Here is a 16,218-nt window from a genome sequence, read left to right on the forward strand (position 1 = left end):
GGAGATGACAGGTCCCCAGACCCTCTTCAGTTGATGGAGTCCTGCAGGCTCCGCTAATAAACATGATGGCATTCACAAGTAACTGATGGATGAGATGGGGGTTAATCAAGAACCTAGATACTGGGTGCAGTGGTACACACATATAATCCCAGCACTTGAGAGGCTGAGGCAGGAGTATCAAGACACCCCCAAACAAAAAGAACCTGCAGGCCAGAGAATCTGATTAATGCAAAAGATGAGGCAGGAGAGGTTGGGGAATGTGGTCAGCCCCTCCCTAAACCCCCAGGGCCAGTGGGCAGTGTGTCTGGGGCTTAGACTCACTGCTGTGAGGCTGGCAGTGTTGGTTCCTGAGCCTGGTTCCACCTGTAATGGCTGTGCCTTTGGGTACCCTCTTTACCATCTCCTAGCAGCAGGTTTTCACGTGTCCAGAAGAGTGGGAGTTCCCACCCCATGGGGAAAATGGACACTAACTGAGAGACCGTGTATAGAGGACTTAGCATGGCGCCTGGCACCTAGCTGGTACTCCGCAAGTGGTGGCCAATATTGAATCATTCATAATAGTCACTCACATTCCAGTGTTGGAACCTGAATTGCTTACACTGGAATGGGCATTGTTACAAAAAATGACACATATTTTGGATGCTAATCTTGACTTCGCTTCCTAATTCATTTTAGTGTGATCTCTGTCTCCTATTGTAGCACTTTTATTTTTACTATAAGGGAGTTTACTTGAGGAATGTTGTACTTTATATTTTTCCATAAGGATTTACAGAGCAGATGCTGCTGAGTTCCCTCACACCAAGTGGATGTGGATGTCTGAGGAGGAGGGAAGGGGCGAGGTTTTGGCTGAGAGCCCAGACCTGCTCTCAACTCCCATGAGATGCTGTCTCTCCACCTGTTTTGGAAATCCCACTTGGGTTCTGAAAACTCAAGAGGCCTTAATGTCAAGCCAACATTCCAGCAGGAGGACAAGCTGAGGGACAGTGGCCTCTGGAGTCAGCTTTGTGCCTTTAGCATGAAGCATAAAGTTTATATCTCACTGTTTGCATGATAATATTCCTAAAATTGGTTGATTGCTCCAATATGCCCATATTGAACACCTGTCATATATCAGAGATTAGGTGGGGGGTTTGGAGTACAAAGTCCAATGAGATCCTCAGGATCTCCCAGGAGTTTCCAGGCTGGTGACCACGTAATTGTGGAGAGGGCTGTGGTCATAGGTCCAGCTGCCCATGGAGGAGACCAAGTGGAAGGGGTAGAGGGAAGTGACCCAGTGAGACAGTGGGATAGAGCAAGCACCTGGGCTTCCTTTCTCACTGGTCCCTCTCCCTTCCTGTTCCTAGGTCTCCCTCTTTCCCCTTCCTCCTCACCCTCTCTCCTCTTCCCAATGTGCCCACCCATGTGCCAGCAGCCACGTGGGAGGCAGGGATGAAGTAGAGGATGATGAAGGAGACAAAGTGCATTCTACACATGCTGCCAACCAACCTTGCCCTTGGACCTTGCAGAGTCTCCAGCTCCCAGCCCTATGGGGATCTCACTGGGAGCCAGGTGACATTGCTAGTGGACCACCTAACAGGTCAGCTCCATGGAGGTGCTGGTCATTTCTAAGGGGACATTGATAGATCAAACATGCCAGGCAGGGACATTGTGTCCTTTCTAGGAGCAGCGACAAGGAGGAATCTCTTCCACGGACCTACTGAACACCGACCGATTATCTCAAGTCAACGGAGAGTCATGGGTATTTTAAGTGGAATCAAGTTGAAAGGCACAGATGTCCACATCTCCCAGCAAACAATGCCTTCACCAATCCCCAGAGGAATCGGTATGGGTTCTTGTGTCTCCTACCTGCACAAACTCATCCTGGTGGAGGTCGATGTACTGGAAGAGCTTCTCCAGTGGCCCAGAGGGCGGAGGGGACGAGGAGAACATCTCCCCTCCAGCAGCAGCAGCAGTGCCAGGAGAGATGAGGCCTGTCAATAGTTGACAGGGGAGATTAGGATAAGTGACAGCTTGGAGTTTCAACCTTTGATTGCTTTGAGCCCAGCTGCTTCAAGTCAGTCGCACTACAGTAACAGAAGATAGTAGAATCAGAATGCACTTTTTGTCATATCTTTCCCCAAGCAGTTCATTTTCAAAACTAAAGGATTTTAATAAGACAGAACCAAGTTAATGAGCTTGTCTTTAAGCCACGTAACTCGGGTCATTCTCATGACACAATCTGGTCCACTGGCTGCCAAGGGAGCCTGGGATCCATGTCCCAGGTGTGAGAGAGAGATGTGTGAGGCAAAACCAAACACAAGCACACAGAAAGGACCTAGGTGTGATTATCACTTAGGAATGCCTAAGGTCTGTGCAGTGCCTGCAGTTGAGTGCCTGAAAAGCAACTTGTGTTGGCTGATCCCTGTTCTCCCAGCACTGGGGAGGCTGAGGCAGGAGGGTCAAGAGTTCCAGGCCAGCTTTGATTATGAGTGAGAACTTGTCTCAGAAAACCAGAAAAAAAAAAACCAAAAACTAAAGAAAGGAAAAATGTGACACTGAGGGCCAACCACCACTTGGGAACGCCCCCTGGTCCTGGTCTCTGGCTCTCCACAATCTCTCTGGAACTCTTCACTCTCTAATGGGTCCCTTCCCTCCCCTCCCTGGCTTCTAAATGAGACACTCACCCAGGACCAGGGGACCCCCTGGAAGGGGGGCTGACAACAGGACCCTCAGTTATGCAGCTGTGCACCTGAGGGCAGGTGGTAGGAGAGGAAGGGGAGGGGGATGTGAAGAGCAGGGGTTGGGAGAGGGGCTAAACACCCTGTTCAGGCAAGCTGCCCGCTGTCTCTGGTGACCAGCCAGACTCCACGTTAAGAGCCAAATCCATGTCCCCTATTGCAGGAAGGGGAGGTTTAACACAAGGTCAGTCATTATTTTTGTCCCTGAAGCCCCATACTTTATCATTTTAAAATGCACCATTTTATACTATAAATTTATGGCGTTTTTTTAAAAATCTATGATTTTTTAGGTGCCCACCTGTCCATGGGTGGTGGAGAGCAGGAGGGAGAATGTGGGCTGGCTGAGGTCGCTGAGGCCTTGAACCACCTAGAGACCTGTAGAAGATGAGAATGTGAGTGGTACCCAGAACTCGGCAGGCTGTGGTAGTGACCAGTCTCAAATGTGCCAGTCCTGCCTGGTCTGCAAATGATGGTGACCTGGAGGCATCCCTTAAACCCATCACCTAAGATAGGAAGAGCCTGTGCAGGCTCCTCAGAGGCCTCTGAACCCAGAGGCATGGTTCAGGCAGGTGTTGGGGAAGATCCCTTACACGCTGCTTCAGCTGGAGTCAGCTCCAACCACGGAACCAGACAGAGCAGAAAACACTGGTCCAACAAGGAAGAATTCTGCCCAAGGCAGCTTTTCCTTCTGGCTTTTCCAAAAAATAAATCTTATTTTAGCTGAGTACAGTGACTGTACCTATAATCCCAGCTTCTCGAGTGGCAGACTTTGGAAGGATTGCAGTTCGAGGTCAGTGCCCCAACAAATGTTAGTGAGATCCCATTTCAACTAATAAAATCTGGGTGGGACGGCCAGACACATGTCACCCCAGCTATGTGGGAGATATAAATAGAACTGAGAGCAGGTCTGCCTGGTAAAAGTGTGAGACCCTGTTTGAAAAGTAACTAAAACAAAAAGGGCTGGGGGAGTGGCTCAGGTGGGCAAGCGTGAGGCCCAAGTTCGATTCCAGTACCACCATAAAATTTTTATTTTAAACAATTTTAGATTTACAAGAAAATTGAGTGAAAAATAGATTACCCATTTTTTCCCTGCCCCAGCACACACCCTCATTATCAACAGAAAGGCCCATCTGCTACAACTGAAGAACCCACAGACACATGGTTATATCCAAAGCCCACACAGTACACGTGGGCTCCCTCTGGGGGTTGTACATTCCATGGGTTTGGACAAATTGAAATGACACTTACCCATCATATCACATGGGAAATTATACTCACAAAACCCCTCTGCGTTCTACCTGTTCACCTCCCCACCTCCAAACCTCTGATCTTTTCACTGTCTTCAAACTTGGCCTCTTCAGTATGGCATAGGGTGAAGTCAAATGCATGTAAACATTCACGTTGGCCTCTTTCACTTCATAACTCACATTCAAGTGAGACCTCATGTCTTTTCAATACTGAACATCTATTGTCTTAATGTAGATTTTTGTACCTTTCTGCAGTGTGGAAAAAGCACAGACCCTGGGACCTGGCAGCTCAAGGCTCTGACGACTCTGTCCGTCTGTCCCCAGCTCTGTGCTGAGTGGCTTCCCTGGGAGCAAGTCCTATGTTACATGGGGCAACTGAGATGTTAAGTCCAACTGCCCAGCACACTGTGGACTCAAGTCCCCTCATAGTCCTTTTCCCCAAGTTAATTTTTAAAAAACTAATATCCTAATCCTTGATTACAAGAGGAAACAAATCTCAACATGACATTAGCTGTCTGTGTGGCACTTGAGGCCCATCCAACAACCAGCATTTGGCACTAGCTGTGTGTCAGGTGCTCTTTGGGCCACCAAGGTGATCCCAAAACATGTGAGGCACTGGAACGGCCCATCCTGAGATGCCAGCAGAGTAGGAGTAGACTTATCACACTCGGGTATGGACAGGTGTGTGCGTGCTTGTAGGAGATCAGGAATAGAGAGAGAAAGGCTCTATCCCAGCCTCCATACTGTCAGGCTTCAGGTTTCTAGAGGGTCCAAGGTGCTACCCAAATTCATGAGCATGGCCTGTCCATTTGGGTCTGTGCTCGGTTTCCCTCAGAGACCAAATGCCTGTGAGGTACAGAACGTCTCTTAGCATCTGCTACAAACCCAATGTGAGCATCGCTCCCTTCAAAGTAGAAAGGAAGGAACAGCACCCATACCACACCATTGAGGCCAAAGGGGCCATTGTTCCAAAGGATACACCACACAAGCTGTCTGTCGCCATCTTGCCTACCTTACAACAGAGCATCAACAAATCTGTTTGAAAATCAGGCAGCTGAATATTTCACACTTCAATCGCCGTAACACCTTCATGGCTGCCTCTCCACAGAGCAGCCCGACTGATCTGGCACTGGTGGCTTGTGCCTGTAATCCTAGCTAGTTAGGAGGCTGAGATCAAGAAGACTGCAGTTCTAGGGCAGCCTGGGCAAATAGTTCTCAAGACCCCATCTCCAAAACAAGCAGAGTACAATGGGCTAGAGGTGTGGCTCAAGTGGTAGAGAGCCTGCTTTACAAGCATGAAGCCCTGAATTCAAACCCCAATCCCTCCCCCCACCCCAGCCAAAAAGTGGGTTAACCTCTTTCGGAATATTCCTTGGAATAAACCCAAATGTCTGACTGCAGCTGCCTCCATGCCGGCAGCACACCTTGGCTTCTGTACTCCAACTGTGCAGAGGTGAGTATCCAAACCGACAGACCTCCAACATGCCTCATAGCCAGCCTAGAGAGAACTGCACTTGCAGAGGTATGTTCTGATTCTTCAGGAATGCACCTCCAACAGAATATTGGCCCAACTGAAAATATCCCAGATAGCGGGAGAGGATGCATCTGCCCAGGCAGAATGTCACTCAGCATGGGCTAAAACCATCCCCATCCAACAGGAGAGCTGCTCCAGGCTGGTCTAACTTCTACCAGGACATCGCTGAAATGATACAAGGGTGCTCTGCTTCCAAAACTTTATGGCCAGAAGACCACAGAAACTACATGTTCACAAAACCAGAGAGAGAGAGAGAGAGTGCAACTTTGACTCTTTGGTAGGATGCAGATAAAACACAATCCATCAAATAGAATTGAAATTTGGAAATAAGTCTTCATACTTACAATCGACTTTCAACAAAGATGCCAAGATAACTGAATAGGGAAAGAACCGTCTTTTCAATAGATGGTGTTGGAGCAACTGGAGATCCACAGAGAAAGGAGGAAATCAGCTCTTCCCTAGATAACATTCAAAAATCAACTCAAAATATGTCAAGACATAACTGCTAGTGCAAAACCCACAAAACTCTTAAAAAGAAAGCAAGTGAGCCTTTCTAACCTTGGATTACTTGATAGTTTCTTAGATAAGACACCAAAAGCATAGGCAACAAAAGAAAAAGGAAGAAATCAGGCTTCATAGAAAACAAAAATGTACTTCAAACGACCCTATTAAGCAACTGAAAGGCCAACCATAATAATCCCAGCACTCAGAAGGTAGAGCCAGAATGATGGTGAGTCATGAGTTCAAAGCCAGCCTTGGCTACATAATAATACCCTATCTCAAAAACCAATCAACCAACAAAACAAAACAAAGGGAAAACAAAAGTGAAAGGACGAACTCACAGGGGGAAAAAAATTGCGAATCATGTATCTGACAAAGGAGTTGTATCTAGAATATAATGGACTATTACAATTCAATAACAAAAAGACAACCCAATTTAAAGATGGACAAAGGATTTCAACAGACATTTCTCCAAAGAAAATGACAGATAATCACATGAAAAGAGGCTCAACACCAATTAGCCAAATGCAAAGAGCGATTGAGCCATGCTCACTCATGGAGAGATTAAGAGTTTTGACCAGCAGGTGGCGCTGACGGGCCATCCGCCGCTCCCTTCGCCCCCAGCTCTGCAGGGAGCTTGATGCAGCTGAGTTCTCTGACGCCATGCCGAGAGCCACGTGGCCAACCAATCACATGGGAATGACGCCTGCAGACCTCCAGTGGCAGGAAAGTGGAGCTCAGGGTGCAGAGAAAAGCTCACTGTAGACTCTGGGAAGGCAAATGCTTTGCAACCGATCCATCTAAATTAAGATTTGAACTTCTTTTAGTTTTCATTCAATTTCCTTTAAAAAGTTATTTGGTGCTTCTTTCCAATAACTAAAAAGACAAGCTTTTTTAAAGAGTCACAGGTAAAGAAGAAAAAGAGCATGTATATACTCAGATACAAGGACTGGGTATTTCAGAGTCTGGTGGGAGGCAGTCCTGTCTTTGTAAAGGCCTGAGTGCTCATTGCTACTTTTTACTTCCTTACCAGTGTGTGTCCCTATCTCTCTATTTTCCTATGGAGCAGGACAGAGCCCGCTGCTGTGCTGTTGAGGTCGGGCACGAATCCTGCTTTCATCATCCTTGGGTGGAACCCAGGCTTCCTCCATGTCTCCCCTGTCTTGTTCCTTTATTTTTCTTGTGTGATAACTGTGCTTGACCTTGAACTAATCACCCCTTGAAAGTCTGGGGATTCAGAAAGCTCGTTCCTGGATTCCACCTTTGCAGAAAGAAGAGGAGATAACAACAGGAAGGCAACATGGTGGTCTGGAGCCGGGACCTGGGCAGAGAGAGACCAGTCTTCATGTTTCCCTGGTTCTCCTGTCAAAGCTCCCCTTGTCTCCAGGCTCCTACTTATTGTTACTGGTTGTTCTTAGATTAGGGACAAAGGTTCCTAAGGGTCTCTGTGCTGTCTTATCTTCAAATACTTGAACTTTTAAGGCTTTAGATACATTTAGCTTTCCTCCAGGGCATCCCCAGCTGTGCCTGTCTTCTGGTCTGCCCATCCCTGGAGTAAAATATCCAGCAGCAAATACTCTGGGTCTTCTTATCTTTCCCTTCTCCATTCTTCTCCTGATGCTGCAGCCCAGGCTTCCCACCTGGGAGACATCATTTGTCATTCTCCCTTCCCCTCCCTCCAGCTAATAAGCAAGAAGGCTAGGTGACCTGTGTGCTCAGATGACTTGGGTCTGGACTACATTCCCCAAGGTCACTCCTGTCTCCCACCATAGAACAGCAGCCAAAAGGAGGCTGGGCGCAGGGGACCTGGGATAAACCCCACAAGTGCACTGCTGATCTTGAGGTCAAATAGATTACAGAATAGAAGATAAAAGCAGAGCTGCCTCCCACCGGGTCTCTGCCAAGGATGGGTCATTGGGAACGCAGGAAGCCATTTCATTGCTGGGGCCAACTTAGACACCAAAATTCTACTTTCCAACTCATCTTGAGTCTCCCTGTTCTTATGTGACAGAGACTGCTCTGTCCTATTTCTGTTTTGATGAATTTGTCATAATAGAAAAAAAATGTTTCATTAGCCTAGTTTATCTCACCATGACAGGATTTAAAGCAAAACAAAACTACAACAAAACAAAAACCACCAGGCTTTCTGGATTCTGTTGATCTCCTGCAGGCGAAGCAGAGCCAAGGGATTCCTGCAGATGGGAACGCATCAAGTCTCCAAGGGGGCTGGTAGGGTAGGGTCCCCTCAGAGAGCAGCAGGACTAACTCCAGGATGAAGGGAGCCATTTCCAGTGGCACAATTCCCCACAGAGTCTCAAGAACTGCGAGTTTCTGCACCATTCTCTAGTTAAGGTCTGATCAGCAAGTGTGACTCAGAGAAACTTTTGGCTAAGGCCAAATTTGGCTTAGACTTATTCCCAGAACCAAAGGTGAGGCCCACACACGACGTGCCAATGGCTAAGCATACTAACAAGAGAGACCAGTTTGTTGGGAGCCTAAGCAGGCTGCGAGGAATGTTAGGCAGAGCCGTAAGGAGTCTGAGCTCACAAGAGCTGGGCATGGAAGAGGAACTGAGTGACAGTCGCTGGCCCTCTAGCCCTCACTGACTGTCTGGCTCAGGGCAAGTGAAAGGCTCTGAATCAGGGACAATGGAGTCTACCACGCCCCATGAGGATTGGCAGGGGATGGCACATATATAGCTCTGGCAATTCATAGCCTATGCATGGAACATTCTGTACTGGGTAGAAGACAGCTAGTCCAATGCTACGAGGCCCAGGATGTCCCCTCAGTGCTAGCTGGGTAAGGGCTCTGGCGAAAACATGGGGAAGTAGAAAGTTTGCACCCTTAGTGTGCCATGCTGGTGTGGTGCTGTCACATTACATCCCTTTTCCTTCTAGTCTGCGGGGATCTGACCCTCTAACACATCAGCCAGAGAGCCAGCCCAACTTTGCATTCCTGAGCTTTCCATCACCTGGATAACGACAATGGCTTTAACACAAAGACAAATTCAGTTGAAAGAGGAATGAGTCTAATAACCAGATTCCTGATATTTTTTTCTCCTAATGAAAGGAATCTAACAAGAATGAAGAGATATACAATACAGGTGACAATAGTGAGGCCAGATAAAGTGCATTGTGGGCTTCTCAGAAGCAAGAACATGTCTGATTCTATGCCTAGAACAGTGTGTGGCCTCCAAGTTTGCAGGGTGCCAGGTGGAAATACCAAGTGATTGAGGCAAAACCCTCTGTGAACTTGCCCTGTTGAGGTCACGCACCTACAGGCCCCACTCCCTTCTTCCTTTAAATCTCATTGGAATTTTTATTTTTGCATAGAAGCCTTAATGGGATGTATGCGTAAAATATCTGTGAGAGAGCCCTCGGGGAACAGCAGAAGTAATCCAGGGGTTCTGGTAGCAGAGCAGAGAGAAGCAGGAAGGGCTGGGGTGAGCCAGTGGAGCCGGAACTGGAACCATAACCATAACAGGAACCGGGAGGGGCCGGGTTCAGGACAACGAGACTGAGTAGGAAGAGATTGGAGGTTTCTCCAGGAGGGGAGGGCAGTGAGCAGGATAGAGGCACCAGATGCAGAAGTCACCAAAGGACACATTAATTTCTCTAGAAATCTGTAATTACCTAAGTCGTCTTCTGTAAACCCCTAAACTCATGCCAAAATTGTTCACACTGCCAGGTCTGGGGCTTTATCTGCCCTTGATGGCTGGAAAGTGCAGCCCCAGGGTAAGGGACACAGAAATCCAGGGAGTGGCCAATCCTGGAATGGGGTCCCAGGCTACTTCTTGTTCGTGAACAAAAGTTCAACAAGTAGAAATTCAAGGGCAAGGGCAGGGGCTGTTCTCTCTCTGTGTTGGCTTCCTAGGCCTGCTGTAACAAAGTACCACAACCCCGGCAGCTTAAACAACAGTTTATTGTCACAATCTGGAGGGCAGAAGTCCTAAGTCAAGGTGTGGGCAAGCCAGCTCCCTCTGAAGATCCTTCCTGCCTCTTCCTGGCTCCCAGTGTTCCTCCCAATCCTTGGCTGCATCTCTCCTGTTGCTGGCCTGGAGCCCAGAGGAAATTTGCCCCAGGCTGTTGTGTATGCTCCAGCTCTTCAGTCATTACCTTCCTCTAAAATCATCTGCTTCTCTCTGCAACTGTCTGGGCTCCACCGCTCCCCTATGGAAAGAGTATTTAAGCCTCAGGTAGCTGGTCCTTTCTTTGACTTCCGTGTTTGGTTGGCTCCTGTGTACAGGTGCACATTAGTGAGTTTGCTAATCTTTTCTTTTGTTAACCTGCTCTTTGTAATAGGGGTGTCGGCCATGGCCTTTTGTAATGAGCAGAAAGGGATCACCTCTTTTCTGCTCCTATCTTGTACTCTTCAGAAGTTCATCTTGCAGGCTCAACTTGAATGGCAGGTGTTTATTCTCCCCCTCTGGAATTATCTCTGCCTAGAAGTGCTGTGGTTGCCTCCACCTGCTGCTTTAAGGTACCCATGTCAGGTCCAGATCTTAAATCAGTGACTCAGTTCCTAAGCAGTGTAACCCAGAGAGCTGGAGCTTGTTCGTGGGCACTTGGTGGCTCTGGCTGTGGCTCTGGCTGCCTTCCAGGCCTGCAGTGTTCTTGCTGCCTTGTCTGCGGGAGTCTCACGCCTTCGTGCCGTGCCTTATTCAGACGCCTGGACCAGGAGAGCTGGACTTCAGCCCTAGCTCACCACTTTGTTTTGCCTTGTGTCTGTTCAGTAGGGATATTAGTATGTTTTTGAGTCTGTGCCTTTTTGATTAAAATTTTAGGATACATGCAAATGTTCTCTCTGAAGTGGAGTCCTTTCTTTCCTTCTCTTTCCTTTTGGCAGTACTAGGGCTTGAACACAGGGCCTCGCACTTGCTAGGCAGGTCCTCTACCACTTGAGCCAAACTAAAGTGAAGTTTGAAGTGTGAGCTTGGACAGTATCTTGAGTAGAACTTGTCTATGACTACATTTCCTAGAAGGAACCATCCCCACAGCCTGGCGCCATGCTGGGCTTAACATGAAGTCTTAACTTGAAATCTCCACAGTAAGTACTCCCAGCTTCAAAATGCAGGCTTTCACAAGGAGGAAGAGGACAGGGTGAGGCCGGACACGAGAAAGGCTCACTTAGACGTTTGGGTGCTCCCATCACTAACCTGAAGAGAGGCAACTGTCCGTGTCCTGGATTTCCTCAGCCTTCAGGATCAGGGCTGGGAATGATTCACACCATGGTTCTGATACCAGGAGCTCAGGATCCAATCTGCCAAATCAGCAGGGCCAGGGCAGGTGGCTGCCCCAGGAGCTGCTCCTGCTGGACTACTGGCCTGCAGTACAAGGTGCTGAGTTGGAAACCCAGATGAAATATAACAGACACCTTGGACTTGGACTCGGAGTCCAGGGCACAGAGCTGCCCCTGGGTGTTCTGGCTCCTCCCTGTCACCTGCCCACTTTGGGGAGCTCCACGTGTACACATTTCCTCTTCACCCTGTCTCTCTTCACCATGTGCTCATTCCTTCAGGATCTTCTGGGTCCCCTTCTTTGCAGTTCCACTACAGAGAGTCTTTCACTTGATGTGCTGCTGACTGCCGGAAGCGGAGTGTGTACCTTTTCTGTGTTTCACGTGTGCCCTGAAAGTCGCCTCTGTTCCAATCAATTCCCCTTAAAAGGGGGAGATTGCAACCTCTTGAAAGAGCGATTGAGACACTGGATACTGGGGCATTGTGCTTTGGGGACAGAAGTCCCTCGCCTCCTTGTGCACAGGAAGTATCGTCTCAGTGTGTGCAGGGCTGGGATGGAGCAGGGACAGCTTACGGTTCAAGCCTCTGCTCCTGCGTTCTCCTTTCTGTCTGAAACGGTGAGACTAAGTAGACCAGAGCTTGTCCATTCTCTGGCAAACAACCACCACGCCCCCTTCCGCCTCAAGGCCCACAGACCCCCTTTCCTCTGACACCTGTCTAGGAGCCTGGCTCCAAGCCCCACACAAGCCTCAGCTCCTGATCTGTTGGATACAGGTGCATCCTCCAAGAGCACTGGTATGGACCAGGCAGCAAGGGAGAATCTTAGGAGCTGGCTGGAGCCTGAAGAGCAAGTGTCAGGGACAGCCGACACCAGCTCCCAGTTGGGTGCCAGAAGGCAGATTGCCAAGTTGGCCTTTGTGGCTCTCAGATGCTTTCTGGTGTCCAGTCCCAGCACATCCTGGAAAAGACTTGCCCTAGAGGACATGCCCACCCTTCCTTTGCACCTGACCGTCCAATGGCGCCTGGGATCAGCAGTGTACCCACGGGCATGGTGACCATGGGTTCAAGTTGGTTCAGGGCCTCCGTGCTAACAAAGGCTCAGAGTGCCCCTAACCCCACTCTCTCATTTTCGGGGAAAGTTAGAAACATGCACAAAAGTGGACAGAAGAGTGCAACGAGAATCCATGAGCCTGTCAACCCGTTCTAACAAGTATCAACTCTAGGCATCTTGCTTGGGTGAAAAACCCCTTCCAGACTCCTCTCCCTGCTCCCAGGTAGGGCATGGTTAGGACCATGGCTGTAGAAACTGCTCATCCCTCCTATGTGACCCTGAGTACTTTCTTAACCCTCTAGTGTCGTAGTCTACTCATCTGTGAGATGGGACAATACTACCGGCCTCACAGATTGTCGGAATGATTTGGAAATGTCGTTGCTGTTAAATGAGAGCAGGACTAGGAGCACCCTGAGCCTTGGTGAGCAGGGAGTATCCTGAGCGAACTTCAGCCTGTGGCCACCATACCCATGGTCACACTGCTGAACTGGGGCACCACTAGCCGGTCAGGTGCAGGTGAAGACACCTGACATAAGAACCAGTGCAGGGTTTGTCAGGAGCAGTGCTGCAGGTATAGGACCAGCCTGGCTGCAGGGAGCAGGGCTGGCAAGACTTGCCCCTAGGACAAGTCTTTCCCAGGATGAGCTGGGACTGGAAACCAGAGATACCTGAGAGTCATGAAGACCAATCTGGCAATCTGCCTGCTTGCACTCACTCAGAACTAGTGTGGGAAGCTGGAAGTCTATGAATTCAAAGAACTAAATGTTGGTAGAAATAAACAGCAATGGCCATCTCCCTGTGAATGGGAAAGCTCTTCCTTGAGAGGGGAAACAGTTTGTCCTCTTGTTGGAAGAAAGCATTGTCTGCTAATGTCTTTCTCTCTTCTAATTCTCAGTGGGCTGGCTGGGCAAGAGAGCCAGATGCTACCTTGTGTAAATCCACATCAGAGTTGCCTAAGTCAGAAACAGGCTGGGCCCTAGATAATAAAATAAGTAAGAATTGTGCTTACTTATTGAGTATGTCTCAACAGGAGACATACTCCAGATGAGCTAAGAAAAGCCTGGGAAGACTTTCCTATTTGAACATGAGAATGTTCTCAGAGTCACGTCAAAACCCTGTGAGTTGGAGTGGGATGGAAGGTATTTACTAACAACGGAGATTCATTGGCCAAATAAGTTCACGAGAAGATGCTTGACGCCATTATCTATCAGGAAGATGCAAATCAGACCCGAGACATCATTTCATACATACCAGCGTGCCTACAGCAAAACAGATATCCGATAACAAGAGCCGGCGAGGACGCAGAGAAGGTAGAATGTTCATGAGAACCAGAGGGCAGAGTCAAGTGACAGACCACAGGACACAATTCCACTCCTAGCTACATGTGCTCAAGAGAAATGAAAACATCTGTCTACATCAAAGGTGGTAAACAGTGTCAAGAGCAGCATTACTCTTGGTAGCTAACAGGTGGAGACACCCCACATGCCAATCTACTCTTAAATTAGAAGAGCAAAAATGTGGTACAGTCACACAATGGAATTCTATTGGCTGTGAAAAGAAATGACATCTTGATACATTCTACAACATGGGGAAAGCCTAAAAACATTATATTAAGTAAAAGAAGTCAGAGGGCTGTGGTCATGGGAAATTTGAATATAAACTACATGAAAACATTGCCATTCAGTTATTATTAAGAACATACAACCACCCAAAAGGATTACTGAGAGCTGCTCCAAACACATTGTCCCTTGGGCTGGACCAGCAAACGCCTAAGCACATTTGTAAGTAGAACGTCTTGTACATGTAGAGTATTCACCTGCAGGTGGCTTGCTGCACACACTCTCTAGGTTGATAGGTGGTCAGTACCCCAATTTGATGGGCTCTGTGCCTTGGTGGCCCTACTCACCGTTCTCCCAAGTTTGGGATCCATTGGACTGGAGTTTTGAAGCCTTCAGCACTCCTCCAGTCTCCAAGGACAGAAGTCTCAACAAGGTCCAGGATGGCTCTCACTACGTATCTCTCTGTATCCTGATATGCCCAACCCACCCTGTTCCCCATCCCCCGGAAAGCAGGCAAGGCTGATATAGTGGACCTATTCACATCTGGAAAACAAAGATACTGCTTTCAATTTGCCTGCAGAAGAAGGAACAATGCGTCCCATATGCACAGACTGGGATGAGATAGTAGCCTGAGGGTCGTCTGATGCCACTGAAGGCCAAGGCCTGCTTAGGTGACAGCTCCCCAGGTACTTCACTCCAGGAATGGGGGTAGGGGTGCCATCTTGAACAGCAGTGAGCAGCACACTCACCCAAGGCCTGTGGGCAGAGCCAAGCTAGAGGCCCCAGCCTCCATCTCAGGGCACGACCCCAGCTCTTTTGCTGTGGGCTCTTGGGCTAGAGTGTTGCAGGTCTTGTGTTGGTTTCCCAGGGCTTCCATACCAAAGTACCTCAAATGGGGCATCTTACCCAGCAGACGTGTGCTCTCCCTATTCTTTGGGGGCAACAAATGCCAAGTGAGGAGTGGGCAGGGCGGGCTACTTCTGACCTCAGATGGAAAATCTACTCCAGGTCTCTCCCCAGCTCCTGCTGGTTGCTGGCAATTCTGAGTCTCTGCCTCCATCTTCACATGGCATCTCCCTGTGTATGGGTCCATGTCCAAATGAACCCCTTCTTATAGGGACACCAGTCATGTTGGATTAGAGCCCACTCTGCTCTAGTATAAGTGTATCTTTATTTAAATAAAGTCACTGCAAATATAATTATCTCCAAATCAGGTCACATTTGAGGTCCAGCATATGAATTGGGGGGTAGGGGCACAGTTTAACTCATAATAGGCTTTGAGTCCCTCTAATTCCTAGAGAGACTTAGAGCTTTTCAAAACACAGCAGACTGCAGGATGCAATGACATGGTCAGTGCCTTTGGATGAAGAGTCTGGTGCCTGCTCTGTGGACTGGGGCTCCAGGCAGGGAAGTGGAGTCAAGCCTGAGAGAGTGGCTAGGAGGATTGGACTCCTCTCACCAGCAGGCTGGTATAGGGACAAGTCTTACCCAGCTAGCTCTGGTCCCTTTCCACATGCAAGGCTGGGTCCCCCAAATGCTCTGAGCCCAGCACTGCTATTCTCTGGGAGCAGGTCTCAGCCCTCTGAAGGCCCCCGTTGCTTCAAGGGTACCCAGAATTGCAGGGGCTGGAAAGGAGGAGACAAGGCCATGCCTCTTAATGCCTCCATCATGAGATGAGCCTTTGGAGGACACACTCAGACCATGTCCAAAGCATGGTTCTACCCAATCTTGGCTATGCATCTCAGTTCCCGGAGTTCTTCTTGAGAGTCACGAAGAGTAACGACTGAAGCTAGTTTTTCCTCTAACTTGGTGGGAGTCAGGGACCACCAGCTGTGCCTGTCAGCTGGGAGTGGTGTAGGTCATGCTGGGAAGAGGGAATCCGTCCAAGTTCTATGCCTGGTAACTATGGGAATGCCCTATTTACATGGCTGCCCCGGGCTGCCCGGTGGGCAGTAGGGGTGCTGGGTGCACGAATGGCTAAGGAAGTGCCCAGGCTCTAACCTTGAGGAGCTGGTGACATCATTTTGAAGACAGGACAAATGTGTGAGGTGATAGATTTACTTCTTGTGGATCGACACAGGCACATGTTAAATTGCCAAATGAGCCAGTTTTGAGGCAGAAGAGAACTCGGAGGAGAGAGGCTGGGATAGGTAGCACCAGAGAGCAGGTGGGAGGTGAGCACTCCTAGAGGGAAGAAGAAGGAGAGGTTAAGGCCATCAAGCCTGGTAGCATACTGGAGTCCACTGGGGTCTTAGAAAAGACCAGTGCCAGGGCTGGTGGAGAGGCTCATATGATAGAGCGCCTGCCTAGCAAGTGTGAGGCCCTGAGTTCAAACCCTAGTACCATCAAAACCCAAAACAAGCAGACAAATAA

The 16,218-nt window shown here is 48.8% G+C and overlaps 1 protein-coding gene across 7 annotated transcripts in view; it reads right to left on the bottom strand.

Annotated features, from left to right (window-relative positions):
• Cndp1 (carnosine dipeptidase 1) overlaps positions 1–11,356 on the bottom strand; it is a 36,104-nt gene extending 24,748 nt beyond the window's left edge. Inside the window, exons 1-4 of one of the 7 annotated variants that reach the window (XM_074069635.1) lie at positions 11,155–11,356; positions 5,843–10,168; positions 3,016–3,092; positions 1,846–1,970 (exon numbers count right to left, since the gene is read on the bottom strand). In XM_074069635.1, coding sequence (XP_073925736.1) covers positions 1,846–1,970; positions 3,016–3,092; positions 5,843–5,967 — 327 coding nt within the window. In that variant the 5' untranslated portion in view covers positions 5,968–10,168; positions 11,155–11,356. Of the gene's footprint in view, positions 1–1,845; positions 2,064–3,015; positions 3,093–5,842; positions 10,169–11,154 lie in introns of those variants that run through there. The other 6 variants (XM_074069630.1, XM_074069631.1, XM_074069634.1 and 3 more) reach the window with 6 other exon arrangements.
• Positions 11,357–16,218: the final 4,862 nt, after the last annotated feature.

The sequence above is a fragment of the Castor canadensis genome, chromosome 4 (assembly GCF_047511655.1).
Source record: "Castor canadensis chromosome 4, mCasCan1.hap1v2, whole genome shotgun sequence".
NCBI classification, from domain to species: domain Eukaryota; kingdom Metazoa; phylum Chordata; class Mammalia; order Rodentia; family Castoridae; genus Castor; species Castor canadensis.